The 26,918-nt window shown below is 42.6% G+C and overlaps 1 protein-coding gene and 1 long non-coding RNA gene across 2 annotated transcripts; both read right to left on the reverse strand.

Moving 5' to 3' along the window:
* Window positions 1-4,582: 4,582 nt before the first annotated feature.
* SUCLG1 (succinate-CoA ligase GDP/ADP-forming subunit alpha) lies at window positions 4,583-12,451 on the reverse strand (the record flags this gene model as incomplete). The annotated part of the gene is made up of 8 exons (XM_057403201.1): window positions 4,583-4,836; window positions 5,761-5,949; window positions 6,831-6,982; window positions 7,623-7,706; window positions 9,943-10,000; window positions 10,089-10,301; window positions 11,216-11,332; window positions 12,314-12,451. Coding segments are annotated over 8 exons (978 nt in total), but the record flags the coding sequence as incomplete, so codon positions are not given.
* Window positions 12,452-14,478: 2,027 nt separating this feature from the next.
* Window positions 14,479-15,571, reverse strand: LOC130595994 (uncharacterized). Its single transcript, XR_008971437.1, has 3 exons — window positions 15,210-15,571; window positions 15,122-15,146; window positions 14,479-14,584 (listed from the first exon to the last, which is right to left on the reverse strand). It is a non-coding gene; the product is annotated as an uncharacterized LOC130595994 (long non-coding RNA).
* Window positions 15,572-26,918: the final 11,347 nt, after the last annotated feature.

Below are 26,918 nucleotides of genomic sequence, written 5' to 3' on the forward strand. Positions count from 1 at the left end.
AGCAAATCAAGAGAAGAGAAGTCAGAATTGCTAAGCCTTCAAAGAAACAGTCATTTCTTGCCCATGTCTAAATGAGGACAGGTATTGCTCTAAGGCAGGTCCCATTTGACTGCCGAAGCCACATAGTTCAGACATTACTCATACCAGCTTGTAAAACAAGACATTGCAACATCACGGACACACTGAAAACACAATGAGGAAAACCAGGTATGTTCTTCACCACCTCTCTCCAACTCGCATAAAAGGGTATGATCACAAATCAATACAACATCCAGAAAGAATAAAGTAACAGTGGTTTGTTTTCATCTTCTATTTCTCCAGCACATTTTGAGCCTTATGGGTTCAGAGCAGGAACCAAACCCATGTTTTAGTGTCAAAAGCTGCCACCTAGAGAGCAAAACCGTGCATGGAAAGAACCAGGTTAGCAGGCTGCTGGCTTTGTTGGGGTATTTTTAACGCTACCTCGTCACGTTACAGATGTGCTGAGAACCATAAATCTGGTGTGTTGTCTTTTACAGCCGCAAAACAGGTTTTAAGGGACCCTTAATTACATATCTGCACAGCACAGACATCGTTACAGGCTACTGCACCTACTCCCAGCACGAACACACTGCTGCGTGTGGGTTAGTGATTATAGGACAGAAAAACATCTCTTCTCCCAGGTCTATCAATTTATGTGGTTGGTGTAAACAGAAAGTGAGCTCTTCCTTCTGTTTTGAGATCACATAGCTGCTGCAGAAGGTAAGTCTGTTTTTAATGAGGAGGTTTGGGTGCTTCGAGCAGCAGTGAACTATCTGGATTTGAGGCCTGTAGAAATACAGTTTAACCCCTCACTAATGGTTTAGTGTGAGGCACCCCTGCCCATGGCAGGGGGTTGGAGCTGGAGGAGCTTTAAGGTCCCTTCCAACCCAAACCATTCAGTGATGATTTACAAAGCCAGGGGCTGCCTCAGCACTCCCAGCCCTGTACAGAGGCTCCGGGAGGGGCAGCTCCCTGAATCCACAGCAGCACAACTCCTCCTCCTGCTGCTGCCTTCAGAAGTTACCACAGGCTCCGGATCATCAGACCTGCACGTTGCTGCTCTAGGAAAAGCTTCAATCTAACCCTGACCAGTGACACACAGGTGGGACAGAAAGGAAAAGGTGATGGTAAACGGAGTAAATGATTAACGCAGGTGATGCTGAATTCCATGGTTTCTACACTATTAAGAGCTTACAAAAAGTAGCACATCCAAAAAATGGGACGAGTGGAAGAACTGTGGATGGACTTCAGAAACTATGACAATGATGATCAAAGAATCCACCACTATTCACCTCCATAATCCCATACAAGAACATCTTGACACTGGAATGTAGAGCTGAGCATCCTTCAGCAGCTTCTCCTTCCCTCTTCACCTCCAGTGCAATAAGGAGACCTTATTTGATCAGATGAGTTGGCATCCATATTTTCTATTGTTTCCATTGTTGAGCTGCAGGGGGTTGGAACTAGGTGACCTTGGGGTCCTTTCCGAACCAACCCTAACTATTCTATGATTTTAAGTTCACAATGGATGTGAGATCCCTACTCAGATCTCAGGTCAGGGCATAGAATCATAGAATGGTTTGAGTTGGAAAAGACCTTAAGATCACCCAGTTCCATAACCTCTGCAATGGACAGAGATTCATCATTTTAAGTACAAAGGTACGCAGAATAACTTACCACTGTCTTCCCCTAATATAATCCATAACAAAAATTCATCCTACAAAACAGCATCAACACAGCAGAAAAAAAACAGGTCTGAATACATTCTAAACGCACCAAAGGCACAGTATTCATGTGGTGTAACAGGCCTTCCTAGTCAGCCTCAAGAAGAGTTACTTGCAGCACCAAACTCAAGGAGCACCTACTAGTGAGAGCAGTAGGTATTGTTCGAAGACAAATATTGCTCAGGAAAAGGAAAAGAGCATGAAGTGGACTTACAGCCTCTTCTTTTTGTTCAATAGCATCAGTGTGTCAGTGAATTCTCCCCGACCAAAATGAACATCTAGAATGTATCCCTCAAAAGTGCACTGATGCACAGACACCATTGCCAAGTCTAGATCAAGATAAAAAGGACTGTTCCATAAAACTTGATTCCTTTTCTAGTGTGAGGTGCCCCTGTCCATGGCAGGGGGTTAGAACTGGATTATCTTAAGGTCTTTTCCAACCCAAACTGTTCTATTATTCTATGAGAACTCAAACAGTAACACTGGCAATGCTTCTCTTGCACATAAAAAAAGACTTCGGAGGTGAAGCAGCAGCAGGTTGAAGGCTCAACACTAACTTAACTTTTGCTTTTAAAAACATAAAGGAATGAACAATTTTCCAGATTGGGTTACTCAAAATATTTATTCACAAGTACATATGGTATTAAACAGCTGTGAATGTTTTCCAACAGACACTGTCAGTAGCAACGCGAGAGGCTCGGATGATATCTGTCAAGTGCACGGTTCTAGGCAGCAAAGAGGAAACTGAGAAAACTAAGCCTTTCTATCAGAGGTGGGCAGGCTTCTCACCATCCTTAGGGAATGCTCAGTTCCAGGCTAGCACAGACTGCTTCTCCAGGTGCAAACAGAACCAAGCAGCTGCCATGATGCAGACCAAATGACCACTACAAGCATTAGAATCAAGGTCACATTTGCAAACCCAGCCTCAGATTTCAAAAGGCAATGGTCATTAGGGCTTATGGCTGTCTTGTAAGACCACTGGTGCCTCTGCAAGAGGTTCTGCGGAGCAATCCCTAAGCAGGAAACTTACTACACCAAAACTGTCCTGGAAAGTCATCTGTTACAACACTGGTGGCAATGCTAACATTCAGGCAGTTCAACAAGAGGCATCACCCATCTCAAAAGAAGTGCTTTAAAGATGCCCGCCACTATACAGAATCACAGAGTGGTTTGGGCTGTAAGGGACCTTAAAGCTCATTTAGTTTCATGGGCAGGGACACCTTCCACTAGGCCAGGTTGATCCAAGCCCCATCCAACCTGGCCTACGGTGAGTTAATTTGATCAGCAGGCTCATAAGAAGTTAGGCTGCAACATCCCAGCATTCACTGGTGAAGAACTGCCCTCTCATGCAGACTGAGAGTGTCAGCACTGCTGTTTCTCTAGTTACAGAGCACCCCTCAGTCCTTTTGCTCTAGCTTAAAACAGGCACCACCAGAAAACTGAGCAGACCCAGCAAGAAAATTCCTGTTATCACAGGCTTTATGAAATGATTTACCACTCAATACTGCTTTCAGCCATCCAGCCTCAGGATGCCAGGTTCATTTCAGTAAATAATTCCAAGGTGAATAACAGAATCATAGAACAGTTAGGGTTGGAAAGGACCTTAACATCATCCAGTTCCAACCCCCCTGCCATGGACAGGGACACCTCACACTAAACCATGCCACCCAAGGCTCTGTCCAACCTGGCCTTGAACACTGCCACGGATGGAGCATTCACCCTTCCCTGGGCAACCCATTCCAGTGCCTCACCACCCTTAAAGAACTTCCTCCTTAAATCCAATCTAATACAGCATCTGGTCTCTGTGTCCTAAGGCCTGTACCATCTGACTGATGCCTGACTCTATGTGAAGTGTATTAACACACATTCAGAGCAGTAGCTATGTCCTTCTATGCATTTTGTCAGGGCTTACCTCTAGGAATGGTAAATGACAGTTATTAATGTACCTGCCTACTGCTTGCATTAGGAAGAGAAATTCCACAGGCATTAGATTAAGAAAACTAAGACCAGTTTTAAACAAACAACGACACAGGTTTTCATAACAGCACCTTTATGGAACACAAGGTTAGCTTTAGACAAGTGCCAGGTTACATGAACTTTCAGTCCTCTATATAAAGAAAGCAATCCCAGCTTTAGTCCACCTCGATAAAACTTGGAACACTCATTTAGAGACACAGTGCTTGGGCTATTTCCACAGTAAAAAAAAAAGGGCTTTCCATTACAGTGCTGGGAGTGGTTAACAAGAAAGTTACCTTATTACATTTGTTTCCAGAGAATAGTAATTCTCTTCCATAACATCCCAATGTTATTAGGATTTCAGAACACACAAGCAATGCAATCCTAGTTAAAGAGGAACTGTAAGTAATGTAATCTAAAGACCGTATCATTTTCATCATTACAGACAATTGTAAATATATATTTGCAAGGGAAATGAGATTCATTTGGGGGAATAAAAATTCCATCTCTCCACACAACAAACAGAATTCCTTGCCAGTAGAGGACTACACTGTGCATGGCTCATCAGCCTTGAAAGTCTGGACTTCAGGCATATCCAGCTACGTGGATCAACAAGCAACCCCTTCAGATCCAGCAGCTTTGGTTTAATGGACGGAAACTTTGGCCTAGTGTTCAAACAAACATAACTGCCAGCAACAAACAGGTAAGACTGGATTTTGTAAAAATAAAGCCAAGTGTGATACTTGCATAAAGTCAGTGCCTTGATCCTTAAAAGCATCGCTAGAAGTGACTTTACCTTAAAAACAGGCAGTGCTTAGGTTACAAAAGAGTATTTATGCTGATGGAAGAAATGGCTCTGCTTCAGGAATTCAACAGATGAATCAGATTTACTAGTAGATTTATTAATTTGCTGGGATTTACAATGAGGTGATAATGTCTGAAACCAAGGAGACATCAAAACAGGTTTAGCCAGGAGGTTTATGGCTTCCAAGTCAAATTCATAGACCAGTGTCAGTCCTTTGGGCAACTGAAGATTAGCAGACAAAAGATAAGCGGAAGCCAGGTGCTGCACTGATGTCTTGGAGACAGTATTCCAAAGTGTCTTCTCTTACAGCAATTTCCTTTTCTCAAACTCCTGCAAACAGCACACAGACGTAACCAGTGGGGGGGGGAAAGAAACCACTTCTATCACTATTTCTTTTTAAATTACTTTGTATTTATCTTAGCAAATCTGATTTTAACTATTAAACACTAAAATATAAAATGCATACTGGAGAAAGGAGAATAAGCGTTCTCCCACTTCACATTAACAAACCAGCTATGAAAAACCAGTAGTGTTAGTCTACAGTCAGTGACTGCACTGCTGTCAAGGAAACATTTGTTCTCAGGCATAGCACAACAGGCTTGAGAAACACTTAATTCTGTGTAAGAGCTGCAATTGCATCCTAACAGTAAAGGACTCAAGCCATGGAGGCATCCAAGATTTTCATTGTAGTAAAGGAAAAACAACAGAAGGGAAAAATCCCACTGCAGCCTAGGAGGATGCTGTACTATACAGCTGGTACAGGGAAAAAAGAAGTACCTAGCACAGGTGAATTATACATCTCTAGGTGTGAAGCAATGCCTTTTTTCTGATATGCATTAAGAAAAAAGCAAGTAATCCTATTCCATACATAACTTTTTCAGCTGTATGTATTCAGCCACAATTCTGACTTAGTACCTAACATAGAGAGACCTCCATGCCAAGGCTCTCTGACCTCAAATGCCCTGCTTTCAAAGAGTGTTTTCATATGTTAAACTAATTTAGGTTCTTTACATCCAGAAAACAGAATTCAACAAGTTGTGACACTTTAAAGCAAAATGTAATCCCTACTTTGCTGTTGACTTTCATGTAATATGCCCACTTAGTGTTGCCTTTATCTAAGTAATAACTGCAGCTTGTTCAGTCAATACGGTTCTTACGTTTAAGTTCAGAGCTGCAGGATATCTAGGTAAAAGATGCACTCCCAATCCCAAAAGCAGCTGGATGAGCACATATACCAATTCCCAAGCAACGAACCTTGTAGATGGTGCTACCTAGCTGAGCAGGAGACATGCTGACAACAACACCAGCACTCTGAAGAGCTGCTATTTTCTCTTTAGCTCCACCCTTTCCTCCAGCAATGATTGCTCCAGCATGACCCATCCGTCTGCCTGGAGGAGCAGTCAGACCAGCTATGAATGACACTACAGGCTTGGCATTCGGACCCTGTGAAGAAAGCAAAGATCCTGTTACATGGGGGAGCAATTCCAGATGGCAGGTTTATGTATTTATTTTCAATATAAACTGGCCAGGCAAATATATCAAACAGGTAGAAACCTCAGACAACACAGAACCAAGAGTCTGAGGAGTATGGAATGCTTTCTCTCCTGATCACAAACCAGAAGCAAGCCACGAGGATGATCAGGGGCTGGAGCACCTCCCGTAGGAAGACAGCTTAAGAAAGTAGGGGCTGTTCAGCCTGGAGAAGAGAAGGCTGCGTGGAGACCTCAGAGCAGCCTTCCAGTATCTGAAGGGGGCTGAAAGGATGCTGGGGAGGGACCCTTCATTAGGGACTGTAGCAATAAGACAAGGGGTAATGGGTTCAAGCTTAAACAGGGGAAGTTCAGGTTAGATATAAGGAAGAAGTTCTTTATTGTGAAGGTGGTGAGGCACTGGAATGGGTTGCCCAGGGAAGTTGTGAATGCTCCATCCCTGGCAGTGTTCAAGGCCAGGCCGGACAGAGCCTTGGGTGATATGGTCTAGCGTGAGGCGGCCATGGCAAAGGGGATGGAACTGGATGATCCTTAAGGTCCTTTCCAACCCCAAGTATTCTATTCCATGATTCTGTTTCTTACAGAGCCATGCATATTATAAGAAACAGAATGTTCCTCCTAATATCATTACAGAACCAAAAATCTAAAGATGACATTGCTCTCCAGATAGATTTCATCTGGAGAAAGATCCTATTTTCAACCCTTTTTCTTTAATAGAAGCATACTTTGATTTCTTTGCAAGTAGAAGGGAGAGATTGAACTGAGTTTTCTCTGACACGGCAAAAACATTGGCTAACTACCAAGGTGCCTGGATGCAAGTTGCTGAAGACTTACAGAGTTATTTTCTTTCAAAAATGCTGCTGCATCTTCTTCAGCATTTCCTCCAATTTCCCCAATCAATATGATCCCCTCAGTATGAGGATCCTTCAGGAAGACATCAAGGCAGTCGATAAAATTAGTTCCATTGAAGGGATCACCTCCAATCCCTGAAAAAGAATTAAAAACATAAAAAATAAAAGAAGATTGACTGAAGATAATGATGCTGCATTTACAATAAAAGCTTCAAAGTAAATTTCAGTATGAAGAGCTTTCCCAAAGGCACATAAAAGGGGCAGCTCTGATGGCTTTTCCCAAGTCAGAATATGCTAAATTCCTGCTAGAAATATCTACCCACACAATTTACAGAAAGCTCTGGTATCTGAGTAATCACCTTTCAAACCATATGCAAAATATGATGCTTTATACAGAGGCTCTGTATAAGACACAGCAGGATCAACAGCCCAGCTCTAGAATCTTGCTGTAAGAAAACTGAATTTACTTAACATACCCAACTAAATGCCTCAGAATGCCCTACCCCTTTATAATATCAAACCTCTTTGGAAAACCTATTTCCAAATTGCCATCATGTTTGCTGGCAGTTCTTTGTTCAAATTTCTTGCTTTAGGCTTCTATTAATCTGATGCAGAAATGGTAACGGAGAAGGGTTATACTCTTCACAGCACACAGGGATCTCAGTTCTCAAGTGGAATTCAGCAATTTCTATGCTTGCAAAAAGACATTACTTTGGATTTCTTCCTGTAAAGCAGCAGCAGAATAGTGTAGGTGTAACAGGCTGAGGAAACCTACCAACGCAGAAGGACTGCCCCAATCCAACTTGCGTTGTCTGATGGACAGCTTCGTATGTCAGGGTTCCAGATCTTGACACAATACCTTCAGGAAAGAAAGGGTGATAAACTTAACACTAACATAGTTAAGTGCATGATTAGAGGCAGTTGGTCTTACATTAATGAAAATCACTTAAATAAACTGAACATGAGATGCCAGGTTTTCCAGAACATGAAAACTCTATGTCAGATTCTGTCTATCCTATTTCTTGGTTGGCATTTTGGACAGTTAATTGTCAACAGACTAAACCTGCAAACAAAGTAGAAGAATATACATCTTGTCTTGTATGCAATTAGCTGATGCACTGAACTTGAAACAGCCCAACAGTTAACAAAAGAATCCTGTATTAATCCCCTCTCCAGTACGGCCAGGCACACAAGAGATCCTTCAGAACAGAAACACACTGCACAATGAAAGTCACCACTATTAAGGTGTATGTTGCTGCAGCTCACTGCTCTACAATAACACATTCAGCATCTCCATTACAGTATTACAAGAGACCACAACTCCAGTTTTAAATTCAGGATGGAAGGTAATACACAGCCTAGATCAGGAGCAAAATATTTGCATGGGGTTTTGGTCATTTTTCCAAGTAAAAATTTCTGTTAATACTACAAAAAGGGAAAACAGAAAAGGTCATCGCCTTCCATCTACTTCAAGCCATCTAAGAAGGAATATAATAAGTATATTGCATAAACAGAAGAAAAAGTATACCACTAGACTAGTAACTCTGGTTTTATCAAAGGCTTATACTGCTGGACAGCTCAGATGTCTACTAGCAAAGGTTTTTTTCCTTGCTATGTTTGCAAAGAGCTTCCTGTTTACTATCAAGATCAGATTGCCTCAGAGAAGCTACAGATAAAGGCCCAAAGACTATATTTATAGCTTGCATCCCAAAATTAACAAATGATTCCTGGACACCTCCAGTAATAGAAAGCTGGGGAGCACATCACCAAAGGTCACAGTGTTAGACGAGGCTGGGAGGATGGCAAAGTTACATATTTATTCCCTGGTCCTTGGATCACCACGAAACCATTTCCAGCATTGGTGGGAGCACCTGGATTTAGGATTTCACATTTTCTTTCACACTTGATGCTCTTCACATTCAGATTGCAGTATCCTGTGACTACAAAGCATCTCTTGTAGATACTTAGAAAAACTGAACAGGACTTTGATTTGGAAGGGAGACCAGGGCAACATCAGTTAACATTGACTTTTACAGTCACAGAGCAATGCCTTGATGGTATCTACAAAGGTAACTGCAGTCACCTGGTTTTCCAGTTCCAGATTTATAGGTACTTCTGAAAGCTGGAGGTGTAACACCAGTGTTAATGCATCCTCCAGCATTCAACAGGTACAGCTTATTCTCATGTCAGAAGTGGTTAAGTAGCAAAGAGAGTTTGTTGTGTTAGAAAAACTGCACTGAGTGTACATAGTTCAAGAGCACTGAACAGGTTTTCCCACAGGAAACACATTCTTCATCAAGAAAGTGGTAATGTTGGAAAGGGTACTGTGCTCGAGTTAACCTGGTTACTTCCTGACAGATAGCAGCAGTGTGGGCTGTTGACAACAATGTTTCTGAAGCTCTATTTAAGTATAAAAACCTATTTTGGAAGAATTTTCTTTATAGGTCCTGAACATCATTACTTCTAAAATAATCAAGTTGTTATTTCCATAGTTTAGAACAAGGAACCAACAGAAGTCAGGGCAAGAGACTTGCATGCAACAGTGTGTGTAACTAACATATGATTATGAACAAGTCACCGCCTTTCTGACCTTAATACCACTGTCTCAGAAGCGGGTACATTTGTCACTCCCATCCATCATGGTGTAATTGTCCAAATTATCATGTTATAAACTTGCCTGTAATCTCTTCTTTCTGCTACAACACTGAGCTCGCTATAGGTGTAGGACCTTAGTCCTCAGGAGCCAGGCTTTTGGAACAAACAGCATTGGAGGGCTTAGTGCTCTCAAATCTCACGGATAAATGGAAGTATCCTCAAAGAAGAGTGTTAAGAAAATTAAGTCAATGACATTATCTGCAGAAACTTCCAATTGCTCTGCCTCTGTCACCAGTACTCAGTGCTTGCTATGGCTGACTGACTGATATTTAGGCTTTCAGAATTGATAATAGGAAGGCTCACTCACAAACTGAAGGACGTACAAGCTGTTATACAGTGTGTTAACTGTCTTCAGGGCAGGATGTAACTAGCCTCATGAGTAAGAACACCAGAGCACCATACTTTAGCTTTAGATGATGCATAAATATTCAAAAACTCACCAATTCTTCCCTTCTTGTGAATGTGACCAGGCATGATACCAATTTTACATTCTCCAGGCTAAGGAAAGAGTGGGAGAAGTCAGATGGAACACTCAAACCATCACTAAGAACGGTTCAGCCTTGGAGCAAATCCAGAAGTCACTTACATTGATGACTCCAGGGCAGTTGGGACCCACTAGTCGAGTCTTACTTTGCCGAAGCAGTCTGTGTTTAACCCGAACCATATCCTGCTGGGGAATACCTTCAGTAATGCAAACAACTAAGGGCATTTCTGCATCGATCGCTTCATTGATCGCAGCAGCAGCAAACGGAGGAGGTACATATATAACAGTGGCAGAAGCACCGGTTTGTTCTTTGGCCTACAATGGACATAATAAAAAAGGTACTGAGTATTTAGTGGGGCTGAAGAGAACATGTGATAACTGGTTATTAAAATACATCCATTCACAGGCATAAATTAAGTAAATTGTTATGGATTAATTTACTATAATCCAGGGAAGTGTTAAATCCAGTGAAAATGGGATATACAGTGTGCAACTAAGGAGCTGAGAACTAACCACTGGCTGGATAGGATCTGCCCCTTGAACACCATCACAGAATCACAGACTCATAGAATGGTTTGGGTTGGAAGGGACCTTAAACCTCATCCAGTTCCAGCCCCTGCCACAGGCAGGGATACCTTCCACTAGAGCACGCTGCTCCAAGCCCCTGTGTCCAACCTGACCTCGAACACTGCCAGGGATGGGGCAGTCACAGCTTCTCTGGGCACCTTGTGCCAGTGCCTCAGCACCCTCACAGGGAAGAACTTCTGCCCAACACCTAATCTAAACCTAGCCTCTTTCAGTATAAAGCCATTTCTCCTTGTCCTACCCCCACATGCCTTGTAAAAAGTCACCCTCTGGATTTCCTGTTGGCTCCTTTAGGTACTGGAAGCTGCTCCAAGGTCTCCCTGGAGCCTTCAGTACTCCAGATTGAACAAGCCCAGCTCTCTCAGCCTGTCTTCAGAGCCTTAGGTAACAGTTAGCTAAAAATTCATCATACACACCAAGATCAGTGAGGAACTAGTTGCATGCATGAAATAAGTGTATCAACCTCACAGTGGAAGCCAAACTCATGGCTGACCACACTGAATGCTCCCGCTTTTACAAGGCTTCTACTTCACTCCATGCACAGTGACATCTATGGCCTAAATGTCTCTTCAGTGTAAGCAATGACATAAGAAGCCCGTCAGCAGCATTAAACTCTTTGCCCTCCAGTCACTGCTGCAAATTACCTCCTTCACAGAATTAAACACAGGCAGACCGAGATGAGTTTTCCCCCCTTTCCCTGGAGAAATTCCTCCAACTAGATTGGTGCCATAGTCCAACGCCTGCTGGCTGTGAAAGGTGCCCTATGAGAGAGAAAATAAGTAAAGTTAAAAGGCATGTAATAGCAAACAAAATGAACCACAAGCAGTTGTTGTTACCTGTAACTCTGAAGGCACTAAATTTACAACAAGGGAAGCTTTCATTACATATATACCACCACTTATTTTAAAGAGTGTATCATGTTTTAAATGCATCCAGAATATGCTATGCTTTTTCTTTTAAATCAGAGCACTGTGGTTGCATACTAAAGTGATTTTGTTGTGTGTTCCTAATACACCTGCAGACTTAACAGCCACATTTTATTTCCCATATCAAGCCTGGCAGATGAACACTGTAATGAAATAAAAGAAATTTGCACTCTCATCCATGACTAGCTGAGAGTTGTAGTAAAAGCAGCCTTCTCCCCTTGCAAAGGTGTAAAAGAGGGGATGTAAGAAAACTATTAAGTATCTTGAAATAAAAACAGAAACTTAACTAATAGGCATTGACATTCAAAAGCATTTGTGAAAGAGGCACTTCTAAAATGATAGTTTTTGTAGGTTCCTGCAAAACTCCTTTTACAAAGAAACCCTTTCAGGTGGATACAATAAAAAGGCTGAAGACCAGCAGGAAGAACAAGAAATAAAAGTAATACAATAGAGGTGACTCAAAACCAAGTTTTAAGCTTGTACACAAGTTAAAAAATACCTAGTATGACTGAATATGAGTGTCCATTTGGACCAGAGAAAGGAAACAACACTGCTGAAGGGACCTTCCTGATCATGATTTTCAGCTCCCCATCAACACAGTCAAAGTCAGCATATCATAGAGTCATAGAATGGTTAGGGTTGGAAAGGACCTTTAGATCGTCTAGTTCCAACGCCCCTGCCATGGGCACGGACAACTCACACTAAACCATCTCACCCAAGGCTTCCATTTTATAATCCATTTTATGTTATTACATTTTTCAGCCAACTAACTTTCTGAACTGAAAGGGTGACAGAAAAAATCCTTTATATACATACCTGTTTGCCTGTAAAACCCTGACAGATAACCTTTGTATTTTTGTTAACATACAGGTTTTTCCTTGATGCCGTGTAGGAGCAGTGTCGTACACCATTCTGTTGCACTGGAGAGAAAAAAAAATGAGAGTGCAAATCATTAATTCACTGCTCTGTTAGTCAAAACCATCCTACGGAGTAAGTGAATATATATTAATGCTTATATCAAAAGATGAATTGATCCAGAAGCTCATATTCGGAAAAGCAGCTCTTAAAGCTGCATGCAGTGCTTGTCATTAAACACCCGCAGCTCACTCTATCAGTGTGATATAACAGTTTGCTAGGCGTCATAGAATGGTTTGGGTTGGAAGGGACTTTAAAGCTCATCCAGCTCCAATCTCTGCCATGGGCAGGGACACCTTCCACTAGAGCAGCTTGCTCCAAGCCCCATCCAGCCTGGCCTTGAACACCGACAGGATGGGGCAGCCACAGCTTCTCTGGTCAACGCGTGGCCAGGGCCGCAGCACCCTCAGTGATGAATTTCTTTCCTCATCAGGCTAGGTATTTCTCATATTGAGTACTTAATATCAGAATTCATCACAACAAACAACAGACAGAAACTTCTTAACCATTATTTTCATTTGCAAATGACCATTCTCCATCCTCTAAGAAACTCCACACAAAGTGACAACGCAGAACTAAAATCCCTATATCCCAGAGGCTGTTACAACATTGGTACCATGTTACACCTCCCATGAGTGTGGCACAGTCTATACTAGACAGTGAGAGGATACTGAAGAGGCTGACGATCCCTCAGGACAGGTGAAACCTAATGCCAAGCAAGACATCCAGCAGGAGACCTTTCTCCAGTGGATGCCTAGCCACAGGAGCCTGGGCATCACTTGGGCTTGTGAGGAAAGAGCTCACCAGAATGCTTCTGTAGAACGATTTTCAATGCAATTCTTACAGCTCTGATACTGAAACACAAAACATAACAACACAACTACAGAAAAAGAGCACAATGCATGCTGGTATCAGTGAGACAAGGAGAATGACTGCATCTCTGCTGAAGGGAAAGATGTGGACATCAAGTAATTAAAAAAAGTAATGCAGAGAATGTCACCGAAGCTTGAGATAAGGAGGAAAAAGAGGTCTTCTGGTATAAAAAGGATGCGCATGTTGCTTATATTCATGACCATATGCTTTTTCAAATACCAGAGTTTTGAGGGGATCAGAACTGATTTACTCCCTGCAAGTGTTTTCAATAAAAACAGTGTTTTGTGCTTAGAGTGAATACAGGAGGGCCCAATCCTAATACAGAAACTGACACCAGAGCACTACTTAATACCTCTTCAGCTCCTTTAGAACACTACCACTTCAGATTTAAGGAAGTAAAAAGTGAAGTTGAAGCAAAAAAGATTCTGAATCCTGCTCCCTGGACTGTTCCACGTACTTACAAAGGAGGGATTTTTTTCTATTTATAAACATTTTGTAACAACATAATTTCAAAGGGGTATTTAAAAAGTGCAGAACATTTAAGATCCATGTATACGCGTTTCTACCACAGCACTCTTCCGCAAGTACTTTTGCCAAGTAAATTTTAATGATACGCTGCTTTTATGCTTTAATTCTATTCCAAAAGAGTGAGAAGGAAAAACAAACCATGCCAAACGAAGCCTACAAGCAACAGTGCTACTGCTAAATCTAAAGTCTTTACTCTGTTCTTAGAAAACACTGACAGCAGAGCGCTTCAACTCCAGCCACCTCCTGCTGTTCTTTGAGGAGCTGTAGCAGCACCTCATCTTCTGACCAACATAAAGGGAAATTCAGCTAGATTTTAAAGAGAAATGTATGGACAATCATGCAGCAAACTTGTAACACAATTGGTGAAAGGGTATGCAGGGTTTTAACCCAAATCACATCTTCACCCAAGAAGAAATACAGAGCAGTAACGCATAAAACATGTCTGAAGGTAAAATAATGAATAGGGTGATGAGGCTGGCTGTGCAATGGTAGAGAAAAGTCTTGCTACAGCTACACAAGACAGCACAGTATGGTCTTCGTACTTGGCCAACACCTCAGCCTTTCCAGGCAAGCCTGCAGTGCCCTGAGCTGCAACACCAAGCCATTCAAACGCATAACTGGCAAACAGCAGCCTGCCTCCAGCAGAGGGGACACAAAAGAAGCAGAGAAACATCTGGGCTGCTGGTTAGGAGAGCAGGGCATCAGTTTACCTGATCCCACCCATCCAGGCAATCTCTCCTGAGCATGAGATGAGACCAAGTGAAACCCAACCTTGAGGAAAGCAGGTGATGATCCCCTTTGTAGAAAGGACATGGAACTGTTAGAATAAGTCCAGAGGAGGCCACGAGGATCATCAGCAGACTGGAACACCTCCCGAATGAAGACAGGATGAGAAAGTTGGGGCTGTTCAGCCTGGAGAAGAGAAGGCTGCGTGGAGACCTCTGAGCAGCCTTACAGTATCTGAAGGGGGCCTATAGGGATAATGGGGAGGGACTCTTCATTAGGGACTGTAGTGATAGGACAAGGGGTAACGGGTTAAAACTGAAACAGGGGAAGCTTAGATTGGATATAAGGAGGAAATTCTTTCCTGTGAGGGTGGTGAGGCACTGGAATGGGTTGCCCAGGGAAGTTGTGAATGCTCCATCCCTGGTAGTGTTCAAGGCCAGGCTGCACAGAGCCTTGGGTGTCACGGTTTAGTGTGAGGTGTCCCTGCCCATGGGAGGGGGGTTGGAACTGGATGATCTTAAGGTCCTTTCCAACCCAAACCATTCTATGCTTCTATGATTCTATGACAACATGAAACCCAACCCTGAGGAAAGCAGACGATGATCCCCTTTGTAGAGATGGAGATGTGACCAAGTGAAACCCAACCCCGAGGAAAGCAGAGGACGATCACCTTGAGAAGCTGCTACAGCAATGACCTACCAACAGCAATGCTTTGCAGGACACCCAATGGACTTCCAGAAGTGCATGTTTTGAAAGCCCTCTGATGTGCCTGCAAAGGCAAAGAATAGGCAACACTAATTCAAATCTGTATTTTACACGTAGTGTCTGTGCTACACCTTTCTCTTTATCATAAAAGCAACTCTACAGGCCCAGTTCAGCTGTCCATTCCACATCTATTTTCAGATATTTATAACCTTGCACAAATATGCTTCTGAAAGCTCAATTTTGTCAATTCTCGGTTTTGAAAAGACTATAGAAATACATTTTTCAAGGATAAAAAGCTCTTGAGCATTTTCCACGCTATCAAAGTACCAAAAAAAAAGGGGGAAAAAGGCACTGGTGACTAAAAGACAGATTAAATTCTACAGAGCTTTGTATGGATTTACTCTTGAAATTTGTATGTACCTCTTATGTTACTGAAGAGTCCTGGTTCAGATAAAATAGGGCTGGTTCAAAAAAGATTGGCTATAGGCTTGAGCTGTTTACGGTCTTGAGAGAGGCAGTTTAGCATGGACACGCATTTATGAAGCAATATATTTAAGATATATACATATGCATATCAACTTGCATTGTGTGAGTTGGGGGGGGGGGGTGGTGTTAAACTGACATGACACAGCTCTGTGTTTCTGCTCATAGCTCTTGTCTGAAGCAGAAAGGTTTGCCCAGTTATCAGCACAGCAAGGGCATCCATCGGTCAAGAAGTTCTGCTCTCCATGGCACAAACAGCAAGTCCTGGGTACAAACAGCTGGCTATTTAAATATTAAGAGGGATACAAGATGAGAAAGAAACAGGTGGGAAATGAAAATGGCATGCCTAAGTTCACAGCAGATAAGAGCCAGAAATAGAACCCAAGTTTCAGTTTCCAGCCAGGACCTTCATTCACCAGCTCATGCCACTTTACAGTGTCCAACACCCGTTCACACAATTGCTTTTCCTAGGCTGAATCTGGGTGCCCAAGTGTAAAAGCATGTTGCTAGAACCAGACAGGAGGAGAAAAAAGGAAAAATACAAAAAAAAAAAAGGAGGAAAAAAAGTTGTTGTTCTTCAGCCATGAACCAGTAAAAGCCAAACTCACTGCTGATGCTATTTTAATGCACACGTCTAAATTACAGGCCAAGTGACAAAGGTGCAGGCTCCAGATGAAGTCCTAGAGCATAAGGACAAGTCTTACCAACCCCAAATCAGAGAGAAAATGCTTTATTTTGTCATATCAGAGTTCTGACATAACATTGCTGTGTCCAACAAAGGCCTGTTATAGACTTTTAGTAAAGAGTGGATAATCTTTCTCAGGCAATCCTTTCACTTCTGCCCCATCCCTGTTCTACTTTGTGTGCTTTGTGGTATTAAAGGAGTTCTACGAACAACAAGATGCATTTATCTTGGCTTTCCAGTACTTTAGCTTCTACGTAACTACAAGCAAATGCACTGTGGCAAGAACCTATTTTCATCTATTGTACAGGACAACCAAATAGATATGAAAAGTGCTCAAATACCAAAACCCTGTTGTCCCAAGACAGGCTTGAAAAGGAAGAGCTAAATTTAGCAAAGGGGTATGAGACTGTATATCAAACATTTTCCAGCAAAGAAACCTTGGAAGAAACTAAGAGACAGACAGGCTGATGGTAGTTGCTCTGGCATTTCCAGGGAACAAGGCCTCAGCACAGCCCAGAGCTCTCTGCAATACAGGAGGAAAATGCACCTACATTTGCTTCTAAGAGAAACCCCACAATCTGCAGCTCTGAGAATGGCATTAACTTGTGCATTACAATTAAATAGCCTGAAAGCCATCCTATTATTTATAATGAAGTCCAAACATGAATTTACATGTTACTACGAAATCTGACCCATCCACAAGCTATTTTAAAGCACTCATTGAATGTAAATACTGTTTACACTGAGCTTTCAGGCAACCCTTGAGCAGCAGGCACTTCCCAAGCACAAATCTCATTTAAAACATACAACCCAAGCTATATTTAACAGAAACACAGAATAGTTCAGCTTGAAAAGGACCTTTAAAGGTCATCTAGTCTAACCTCCAGCTTATTTAGGTTGTGCAAGCCACACGACAGTACAGATATTCAAGGCTAAACCTCTTCTTCACTGAAACTACCTGTTATTTTCAGGACTTCTTGCAAGACTTCCTAGAGCTATGGACAGAAACCCAACAAAGTGCCTCCCTCTTACCCACATTTATACCAGCCCACCCCAAAAAGCAAGCAGAGTTTGAAAGCTGAGCTAGCATTTGAGGGTGCTCAATATAAAAGCAAGGGGAAGCAGCAAAGATTCCTTTCTAGGAGGACCTGAGTGAATACCTACGTTGCTACTTTTCAAAGTAACAAGTGAAATTCTTCCTTGATTACTCCCTGAAATAACCAGGGAACTTGCAGATGAAGGGAAATACTTTTCATTTCCATTACCTATGTCAGGAAAGCAGAAAGCCTTAGAAATCATATAGGCTCCAATACAAATGGGGAAACTGGAGGCTCTGGGGAAAACCAGGGAAGGATTGAGGTCTAAAAAGCTCTACTTAAAATGCCAAGAAGTCTATTTTCCACACACAGATTTCCCCCCTTCCCTTATTTTCCACCAATTACAGTCCTTCAGTTTATTTCTGAGAAATCCTGTCAATATTTTGTACATGTTCAAGTTGCATTATTCTGATCATCTCCTTTCTTCTTCCTCCACCTACAAAATCACGGCCTGAAGAGGACAGAACAGAACCAGTTCTGGACAGCTTCTGACATTACTGAAGAGTAGAGACACTTAAAGTCTGGCAAAGACCAAAGTGCTGCAGGAAATGTCAGAGTTTAATGACAAGAAGCTTGATATTAACAAGAACATTCCACAAGGAGTTTCCCACCCTAGTTCTTCATTAGGTTTTAGTTGTCATTATCAGGCCGTATGTTCACACACAGTTATGTCTGAATAATTCCCTCCCCTCCCCAAACCATTTTACAGAATTCAGCCATAAAGACAGCGGTTACTTTAGGAGAAGCTGATCCTTATTCACAAAGAGGTTTTCATGCTGCTGAGGGATTGCTCAGAATATTTGACTCTTTGGATTAAGAGGATTATGTGCTCAGAGGATTTCCAGGTATCGCTCCCTGGCCTCTCTCTTCTCATGTTTCTCTTGCCAAATTCCTGTTAATTTTGGAAACTCCTATCTATGAACATGGTAGGAACTGAGGAATTTAATTAATCAGGCTGGAAAGGACAGATGCAATGACTATGCTACACCTACCACATTGAAACAAAACTGGAACTAATAGGAAATGACATTCAGAGAAAAACAGCCCTTTCAACACTCCTCTCTTTCCTAATCAAAAATCCCCCACTCCTTGCACCTTTGCTCTGGAGACAAGACGAGAGCTGGACTTGTTCAGCCAGAAGACAAGGCTCTGAGGAGAACTTACAACAGTCTTCCAGTGCTTAAAGTGGATCAACAAGAAAGCCGGAGAGCAGCTTTTTACAAGCGTGTGTAGTGGCAGCACAAGGGACTTAAACTGCCTTAAACTGACAGAGGGAGGAGTCAGATTAGATATTAGGAAGCAATTTTTTACCATGTGAGGGTGCTGAGGTGCTGGCACAGGGTGCCCAGAGAAGCTGTGGCTGCCTCATCCCTGGCAGTGTTCAAGGCCAGGTTGGACACAGGGGCTTGGAGCAAGCTGCTCTAGTGGAAGGTGTCCCTGCCTGTGGCGGGGGGCTGGAACTGGATGAGCTTTAAGGTTCATTCAAACCATCCTATGATTCTACTGCAATGGTCATCATCGGCTACAGGGTCCATAGAAGACACAATGGCATGTTAAAGAACAGCTTTCTCCCAGATCTCTGAAGCTGGAACAAAGTGAAGCACCTCAGTGAAATTGCAGGTCCTTGAGGAAATAAATATGGTCTTTACAGCACAAATCAACTATTTCTTGTAACCAGCAGACTGTTTTTCCCCATACCTACCCCACTAAGAACATGTGAAGCTAAAGGGCTGCAAGCTTCCCTCTTTCTACACTGCTGACATAGAAACAACCAACAAATCCTTCAGGTGGGATTGTTATTTCTGCAGCAATTCTTTGCCAAGGTTATTCACATAATTTACTGTAATCTTTTAATCTGCAAGCTCTCCAAAGATTTCTAACATGCTCAGAACATAAAATCCTTAATCCTGACTCTTCCAATCACAGCTAAAGTGCCCATAAAGACTTCTCAAAGTGTGGTATAGCCCAGCACAGGTCTTGCTTGACTCTGTCCATATACAATCAGTGCTCTGAACTGACCTTTGAGCAAGCACTGACATACTTCATACTATGTTTTCACAACTTCCTGAACTGAACCTTAGGGATACACGTCCTGCATGTTTCCTTCAGAATCAACAAAACCAGATATTGCATCTCTTGCAACAGAACACGCTAGAAACTCGTGCTTTTAAATCACCAAGGGAAGCAGATATTAAGTATTTACTACTAAAAACATATGTACAAAGTCCAAATTTAAGGCTTTGTAAAGAGTATCAAACTAACAAAGGTTTCCAATGAAGAACTATTTCATCTTGCAGGGTTTCTTTAAGACATGAACTGTTGCAAACAGAACACTTCTTGAACCACTTACACTACTACTTCTCCTTTACACCCCCCAAGTCATTTTAAGCAGTCTTCCCTGAATACTGCTACTTCTAAATGGAACAACATGAGGTTTTAAACACATAAAACTGCACCCAAGAGTAGCTTTGCTACATTCCCATCTGTTCCCCTCCCTCAGAACCCATTCTTAGGGGAGTCAATTCAAAGAGCTGACCTGGCAGAACTTGTACAGTAAGAAAATACAGCTTTCTGCTCATGGAGGACAAGAGGTAGGAATGGATACCTCAGGGGATGATGGTAGGTATGCCACAGGAACAGCTCAGCTTACAGTGCTGTCGGATCACATTAGTAGACCCAGACCTGTAAGTTACCATCACACCTGGACAAAACACAATGTGCGCAGCAAAATGAGGTAGGTTTAAGTTTGCCCATGCAGTCTTAGCTGCAAGAACTACGATTAATGCACCAATCCCTCAGTTCAGATCCCAAGAAACTGCTCTTGTGCCTAGGCATACCCATACTGGTTTCAGTAGGAGATGCAGCTTTAACTGCACAAAAAAGCACACTGAAAAGGGAAAACAAATAAAAAGGCATTTTATTTTTATTGTTATCTTCAGAATGGCACATATAAAAACTTCCAAGCTGAAACAGGAGTCTCAGACTGCCCCTGTTAACAACTAAAGGCAAACAGCCTTATCCTTGACAACAAAACCAACTTTACCAATGTGTACTGCAACCACAGCATAATTCAGGGACCTCAAGAGGTCTCTAATCAAAACCACAGCTCGAAGTGCCTAGATCCAACTCTACGAGCTTCCTCTGGCCCTCGTCGAGGGTTTAGTAGTTCCGGAGGATGTAAGGAAGAAATTCTTCTCTGTGAGGGTGCTGGGGCGCTGGCACAGGGTGCCCAGAGAAGCTGTGGCTGCCCCATCCCTGGCAGTGTTCAAGGCCAGGTTGGACACAGGGGCTTGGAGCCCATGGCAGGGGGTTGGAGCCGGATGAGCTTTAATGTCCCTTCTAACCCAAACCGTTCTATGATTCTGTGCTGACCTCTTTGATAGTGATTTGCTTGAAGCACTGCAGAAAGAGAGCAAAAACCCTGTCCTGACCGTGCTAAGCAAGTGTTGCAAGACATGAGGGTACAGCGATGGTGCTGGGAAGAGCCACGCAGGTGTAATGGGCAGCCTCATAAGAGAAAGCCCTGAGCACCCATGACTTCATTGGGGTTGGGTGGTTTGAGGTTAAATTGCATTTAAAAAAAATGAAAGAGAACTGTTAATCCTCTTTCTTACTCAGCATGGACAGTTTACTTACCCGGGGCAGGAAAAGGAGTGTATTTTAATAAATCAAACAGCACAGTTCTGAAACAATAATTAGTGTTTTCTTTCCTCCCTACGCAGGTTCTTAGCAGTGTTTTCTGTCTGCTAAACTTCAGGGGGTACATATTCTGGAAGGGAATGTGGTTAATGAACCACAAGACAAGGAGTTTAAACAAACATTCACAAGAAGAGCATGTGTCTGGGACAATGATTACAAGAGAGGCCTCTCCAGAGCAAACAGAGGGTATGTGTGTACCCGAGACTTGCAGGAAAGGTAGAAAGAGTCAGGAAAAGATGTGAAATCAGCTCATTTATTGAAAAATAAAGTTATTTCAGCCATGAGTAGATTGACCTCAGATTGGTGTTACAAGAAACCACTCAATGAGGTTTGCCACAAGGGGTTTTAAGATGCTTTAACTTACACACATGAGCTTCAGACGCAGATCAGTTCATCACCTGTGTAAACAACACATATATCTGTGACCATAGATGGGGCAGGAAGAGTCAAAGTATTCCTTCAGGACAAAACTAAACATGCAAAGTCATACTCTGATTTCATCCTGATTAATTCATTCACTTCATGGCATAAAACAGAGTCCAGGATGAGGCAGGAATAAATAAATGAAGCATCCAAATGTTCAGCTTCTTTTGACGTATAGATAGGTAAAGAAGGACAAATACACTGATTTTCTAAGGAAAACACTCACTACTTAAGGATTTATACCTGGATCCAGTTCCAAATCATTCTTTCCTTGAGTTGAGGTATTCACTAAGACACTTCTGGGGATTAGAGAATTGGACACCATTCTATTATTCTGAGTATGAGAAGGTTTTGGTTTTAGCAGTTTCTCAGCAAAACTCTATTTTTAGGAGGGGAAGAGAAAGAAGCTCTTGTAGAAAATAGCACACAACAGGAATGAATGAGACTGGGTAACAGAAAACCAAAGGGAACGATAAGAACTCCAACTGTTTCTAAGTGACCCCCTCACCTTGGTTCATAGGTGGCACTGACAGGCAGGACTGTCCCACTGCTATGGGTCAGACTGAGTCCCATTCCCTGTCAACGGGGAGATCTGGAGCTTTTGACCCCAGCTAAATTACACAGTGGGTTATTCCTCTTCCTTTTATATTGAGCTGTATAGTGTCAGAAGTTCATCTGCTGGATATCAAATGCACTTCAAATAACTTAGGCATGAGTTCAAACATGACAAAAGATGGACAAATACATTCTTTAGTGGTTTTAGTAGGACCATGTAAGATGAGGGTTTGGGTTGTTGCTTTGTTTGAGTTTGTTGGGGATTTTTAAATCTCAGGAGCAGAAATATCTCTTCAGTTATTTGCTTTGAAAACCTGAATGCGTACTGAGGCTTTCTCATCTTAATATTGATGCAAGTCATTATCACTCAAACAGTAAAAGTTTCAGGGTATGGAAACCAGCTGTACTATATGTAATTGGCCAAGCATCCATGGAATTGAGAAAAAATAAACCTCTCTTCAGTTGTTTTAAGATTTTGGAAGGTGTCCAACCTTTGGGGGGTTGGAATTGGATGATCTTTAAGGTCCCTTCCAACCCAAGCCATTCTGTGATTTAATGCAGTGGTTTGGTTCCTGTCAGAGAACACTGTCACCAACATTAACTGATATAATCAACTGCCTAGAAAGAAACCATTCAACCTAGGAAGAAACAATACAGCAATTAGCAACACTCAGGTAGCAGTAACAGGCTGCCTTCCAAAGTTCAGAGTAGACTCAGTTCTAGTTGTGTGGCCAAAGGATTAAGAAAGATTTGGGTATTTAATCTAAGAACAATAATTTCCAACTGCTGCAGAAAGCCCAAAGGCCAGATCAGGGGCAGGGTCCTTCCCTAGTGCATTTTTAAGCAAGCAACTTAAAAGAGCAACACACATCCTGGAGCTGAACAATCATGCACCCAGGACAAATTGAACTCTAGGGCGAACATTTAGCTTGCTTTCTTACTTGTAGTTGGGTTTATAATCCTATTTGAAAGCAGTTCTTCCTGATACTAAACACAGGGCTTTCTGCTCAGTGTCCCTCCACAGAGGATACGATCTTCTGCTAGTAACTAGCCAAAACGAGTATCATGTTGATGTAAGCTCCAGCCACATCATGAGACACTCTGTCTGCTACCATTTTTCCTTGTTTAGATGAAAGAGAGATTCAGTGCATGCACAAAATGCAACTGCTGTTGGTACTTCCTTAAAACTAATGGTAAAACCTTCCTTGTTCTAGATAGTGGCTGGGAAGTGGAGGGACCTGTGTGTGGTGCTCAGTGGGATGCGTGCTTCCTCAGCACTGTAATCACTCCATCTGGATTCATCTCTATAAATCATTGCTTCCTTATCAGCCAAAAAGTGTAATGTAGACAAATCACCAGCCCCTACTAGTGCTAAGAGTAGCAAAACCCACTTCAGACATGCAGGGTTTTCAGGGTGTCCTGTTTAGACCCCAGAGTCTGCGTTTGATAAGTAGAATAAAACCTGACTGTGTTCTAGGCACTGGCACTTGGAAACAGCAAGATAGACACCTGCACCAACACAGTGTCACCCCCTGAGGCCTTGATGGATACAACAAGGATCCTCCAGACATACCCACCATGGGCTGCTTCTATGGTTCTTCTTGTTGCAACCACTGAAGATTGTCCAGCACTGTGAGGGCTTCAAGAGAGGAATTCAACCCTCTCCTTGCAGCAGACACCTATAGACAGCATGGAACTGCTCCTTGTCTCTGCTGACTGCATGAATGAGGTTTCCATTGGCTCAAGGATTGCTGGGACAGCACAGATGAGGTCATCTTCCTTTAAATACTTTTCGCCCCTTTGCTGTGTGATCTGAAGCAAGTCCAAGCCCAGCTCTGCCATATATCAGGAGCTTATCGGAGCTTACTCATTGTATTCAATGGATATTGGCAGAAATGCTTCAGCAACTCCAGGTCTTAAGGAAAAGCTTGACATGTGATGGGGTTTTGTAGCAGCTCAGTGAGCTGCTGTACACGTCCCACTGCTTTCTTCCTCCTGGAGACAGGGCAGCCCAGCACAACGATCTGATTTATAGAAAACAAAGGAGTCAGAGCTGGGGCTGCCCCATGGTGCTGGGAAATGTTCATGTCTATGAGACCTGCTCTTCCAGATGGTCAGGTTGTCCTGCTGCTCATGAGCAATGGAGCAGAGCTGAACATGGGAGGGGTTCAGGGCAAATTGTGCTCTCAACAGCCCTGCATGGGGTTCTCCTGGTGTTTGAGCAGGATACAGGATCCTGCAGAGACTCGGCCATCCAGGAAGAAGTGGGAACAAAATGGGATGTAGGTTCCTTGAAATGTGTATGCCAGCAAAGCCTCTCCTCGTGTCCTAGCAAAAACAACAACATAAAAAGTACCCAACTTGTTCAAAAAGTGGAGTTTTTTCTTCGAGGTTTTTTCTTCTGCTGAAATCTGCTGTCTCAGCAGTGTCCCTGTGCAAAGCTCTGCAGGACCGAGTTAATCTTCTACTGAAATTCTTTGTTTAAGGATTAGCTCTTAAAATTGAACGTCTACAAACTGTAGGCAAATGCCTAGATTAAATACACAGGGGCCAATCCTTGTCTCACATACTTGCAGTTAAATCTGAGCACCAACACTGAAGGCACTCCAACTGCATCACTTGAGACCTTGTGGTCTCAGTGAAATAGATCCCTCTGGCTCTGTACCCTTAAAAGCTGCAGACACATCTTCATCTATATATCACACACAAAAACACACACACAAAATCAGCTTTCACTGAATATACCTATTTTTTAGATTCTTAACATTATTTAGTAGACATTTTTCTATTCATTCCTAAAGGTGCCTTGGTACTGCTGACACCCCGGAGAATTAATGACATTCAAATCTCTCTTTGAAAGTAATTTCTGCTGTTCTTACATTATCATAGAATGGTTTGGGTTGGAAAGGACCTTAAAGGTAATCCACTTCCAAACCCTATATTCTGGGTAACCTTTCCAGCTCAGTTGCGGTGGAGGAAAGTGGGGGATTGCTGAGCATCCCTACTCCTCCTTGGGAAGTACAGGAACCACATGACTAAAATGGTGAGGGCTTTTTTTTCCTGCAGCCCCATCGTAGAGGGAAGAGCAGGTTGGTCATGAAGGCTTCTCCTTTTGGTCACAGGGTGGTCAGATATATGTATATATGGTCGTATTTATAGTACTTTTCTCTGTACTGAAATAGCCACAAGCACCACTAGATGTCACAACTGCTTCACTGTTCGACTTCTCTCCCAGGGCTGTTTCACAACAGGCTTGGCTGGAAAAGGACCTTAATCAGGTTAAGCTGAAGAGCTAAAAACAGGGACCACGCAACTAAGTGAAACCCAGGTTTTGTCCCCAGGAAGCGCAAGATGCTTCCTGAGCGAGGGATTCTTCTGAAATCCTCTGTTTTCAGGCACAAAAAGACTCTGCAGCTTGTTCAGTCTGAAAGAAACCTAAGGACCTCCCTGGCTCTTTGAAGCTACAGCTGAAAATCAGGGAGGAGAAGAGGTTTGAAGAGGGACACAAAAACTTCACTGAAGGCAGGAAAGCAAAGTGGCCACAAGGATGTTATTTCCTCCTTTATTCTGATAATTTCAGTGTTGGAAGTAACTTTCCTGTCTAGAGTATGGCTATGTATCTGCAGGGGGCCTATAAGGATGCTGGGGAGGGACACTTCATTAGGGACTGTAGTGATAGGACAAGGGGTAATGGGTTCAAACTTAAACAGGGGAAGTTCAGGATGGATATAAGGAAGAAGTTCTTTAATGTAAGGGTGGTGAGGCACTGGAATGGGTTGCCCAAGGAAGCTGTGAATGCTCCATCCCTGGTGGTGTTCAGGGCCAGGTTGGACAGAGCCTTGGGTGAGATGATTTAGTGTGAGGTGTCGCTGCCCATGGCAGGGGAGTTGGAACTGGGTGATCTCAAGGTCCTTTCCAACCCTAACTATCCTATGATTCTATGTATGGCTTTTGCATTGCTGTGGTTATTGATGCTTGTTGGTCCTGGAACCCACAAACAGCTACCTCCTCCTCCTGAAATAGTTAAGAAATAACAATACTGAACATAATTAGGCCAAATTCAGGGCATTTTCTGTTCAAGGGGGCTAATTATAATGCTACAGAGATTGTCTGTATCTCCGCCCTATATTAGCAAACTGTGGCAGGGAGGTGAACGACTGCAATGCAAAGGAGCAAGTGCAGTTGCATTAGGCCATGTGAAGGTCGGGAAGAATATTCTTCCTCCTTTCCCAGGGATTTCTGTCTCCTTTGGTGTCATCCAAAGGATCCTGTTCAGGACTTAGCACTGAGGTTACCAAAAAAGAAAACTACATGTTTTTCTAATGGAGGTTCAAACTAATTCTCTCTGACTGGCTTTGAGAGGGCTTTTTTTCCTCCTCCTAAACATGATGTAGTCAATGCACCAGCCTGTATCATTGTAGAATCATAGAACAGTCAAGGTTAGAAAGGACCTGAAGATCATCCAGTTCCAACCATGAAAATCATAACAGAGCTGAAGATACTAATTCATTTATTTACTCTGTCATGACCAGTCATTGCTCCTGTGGCTTTCTTTTTCAGTCCAGTGGAAACAGTTATTACAAACAAAACCAAAACTGTAGTCCTGTGAAATTGCCATTAAAGAATTCCCTGAAGGTAAAAAATGAAAGTCTAAAACCAATGAAAAAAGTTAAAAGAGAAAAAGAAGGAAAAAAAATAGGGGGAAAGTGATCATTAGAACTGCACCCCACAA

This window comes from Pezoporus wallicus, unplaced genomic scaffold (genome assembly GCF_028554395.1).
Source record: "Pezoporus wallicus isolate ANWC-B61680 ecotype Strahan unplaced genomic scaffold, APGP_CSIRO_Pwel_v1 contig_6644, whole genome shotgun sequence".
NCBI classification, from domain to species: Eukaryota; Metazoa; Chordata; class Aves; order Psittaciformes; family Psittacidae; genus Pezoporus; species Pezoporus wallicus.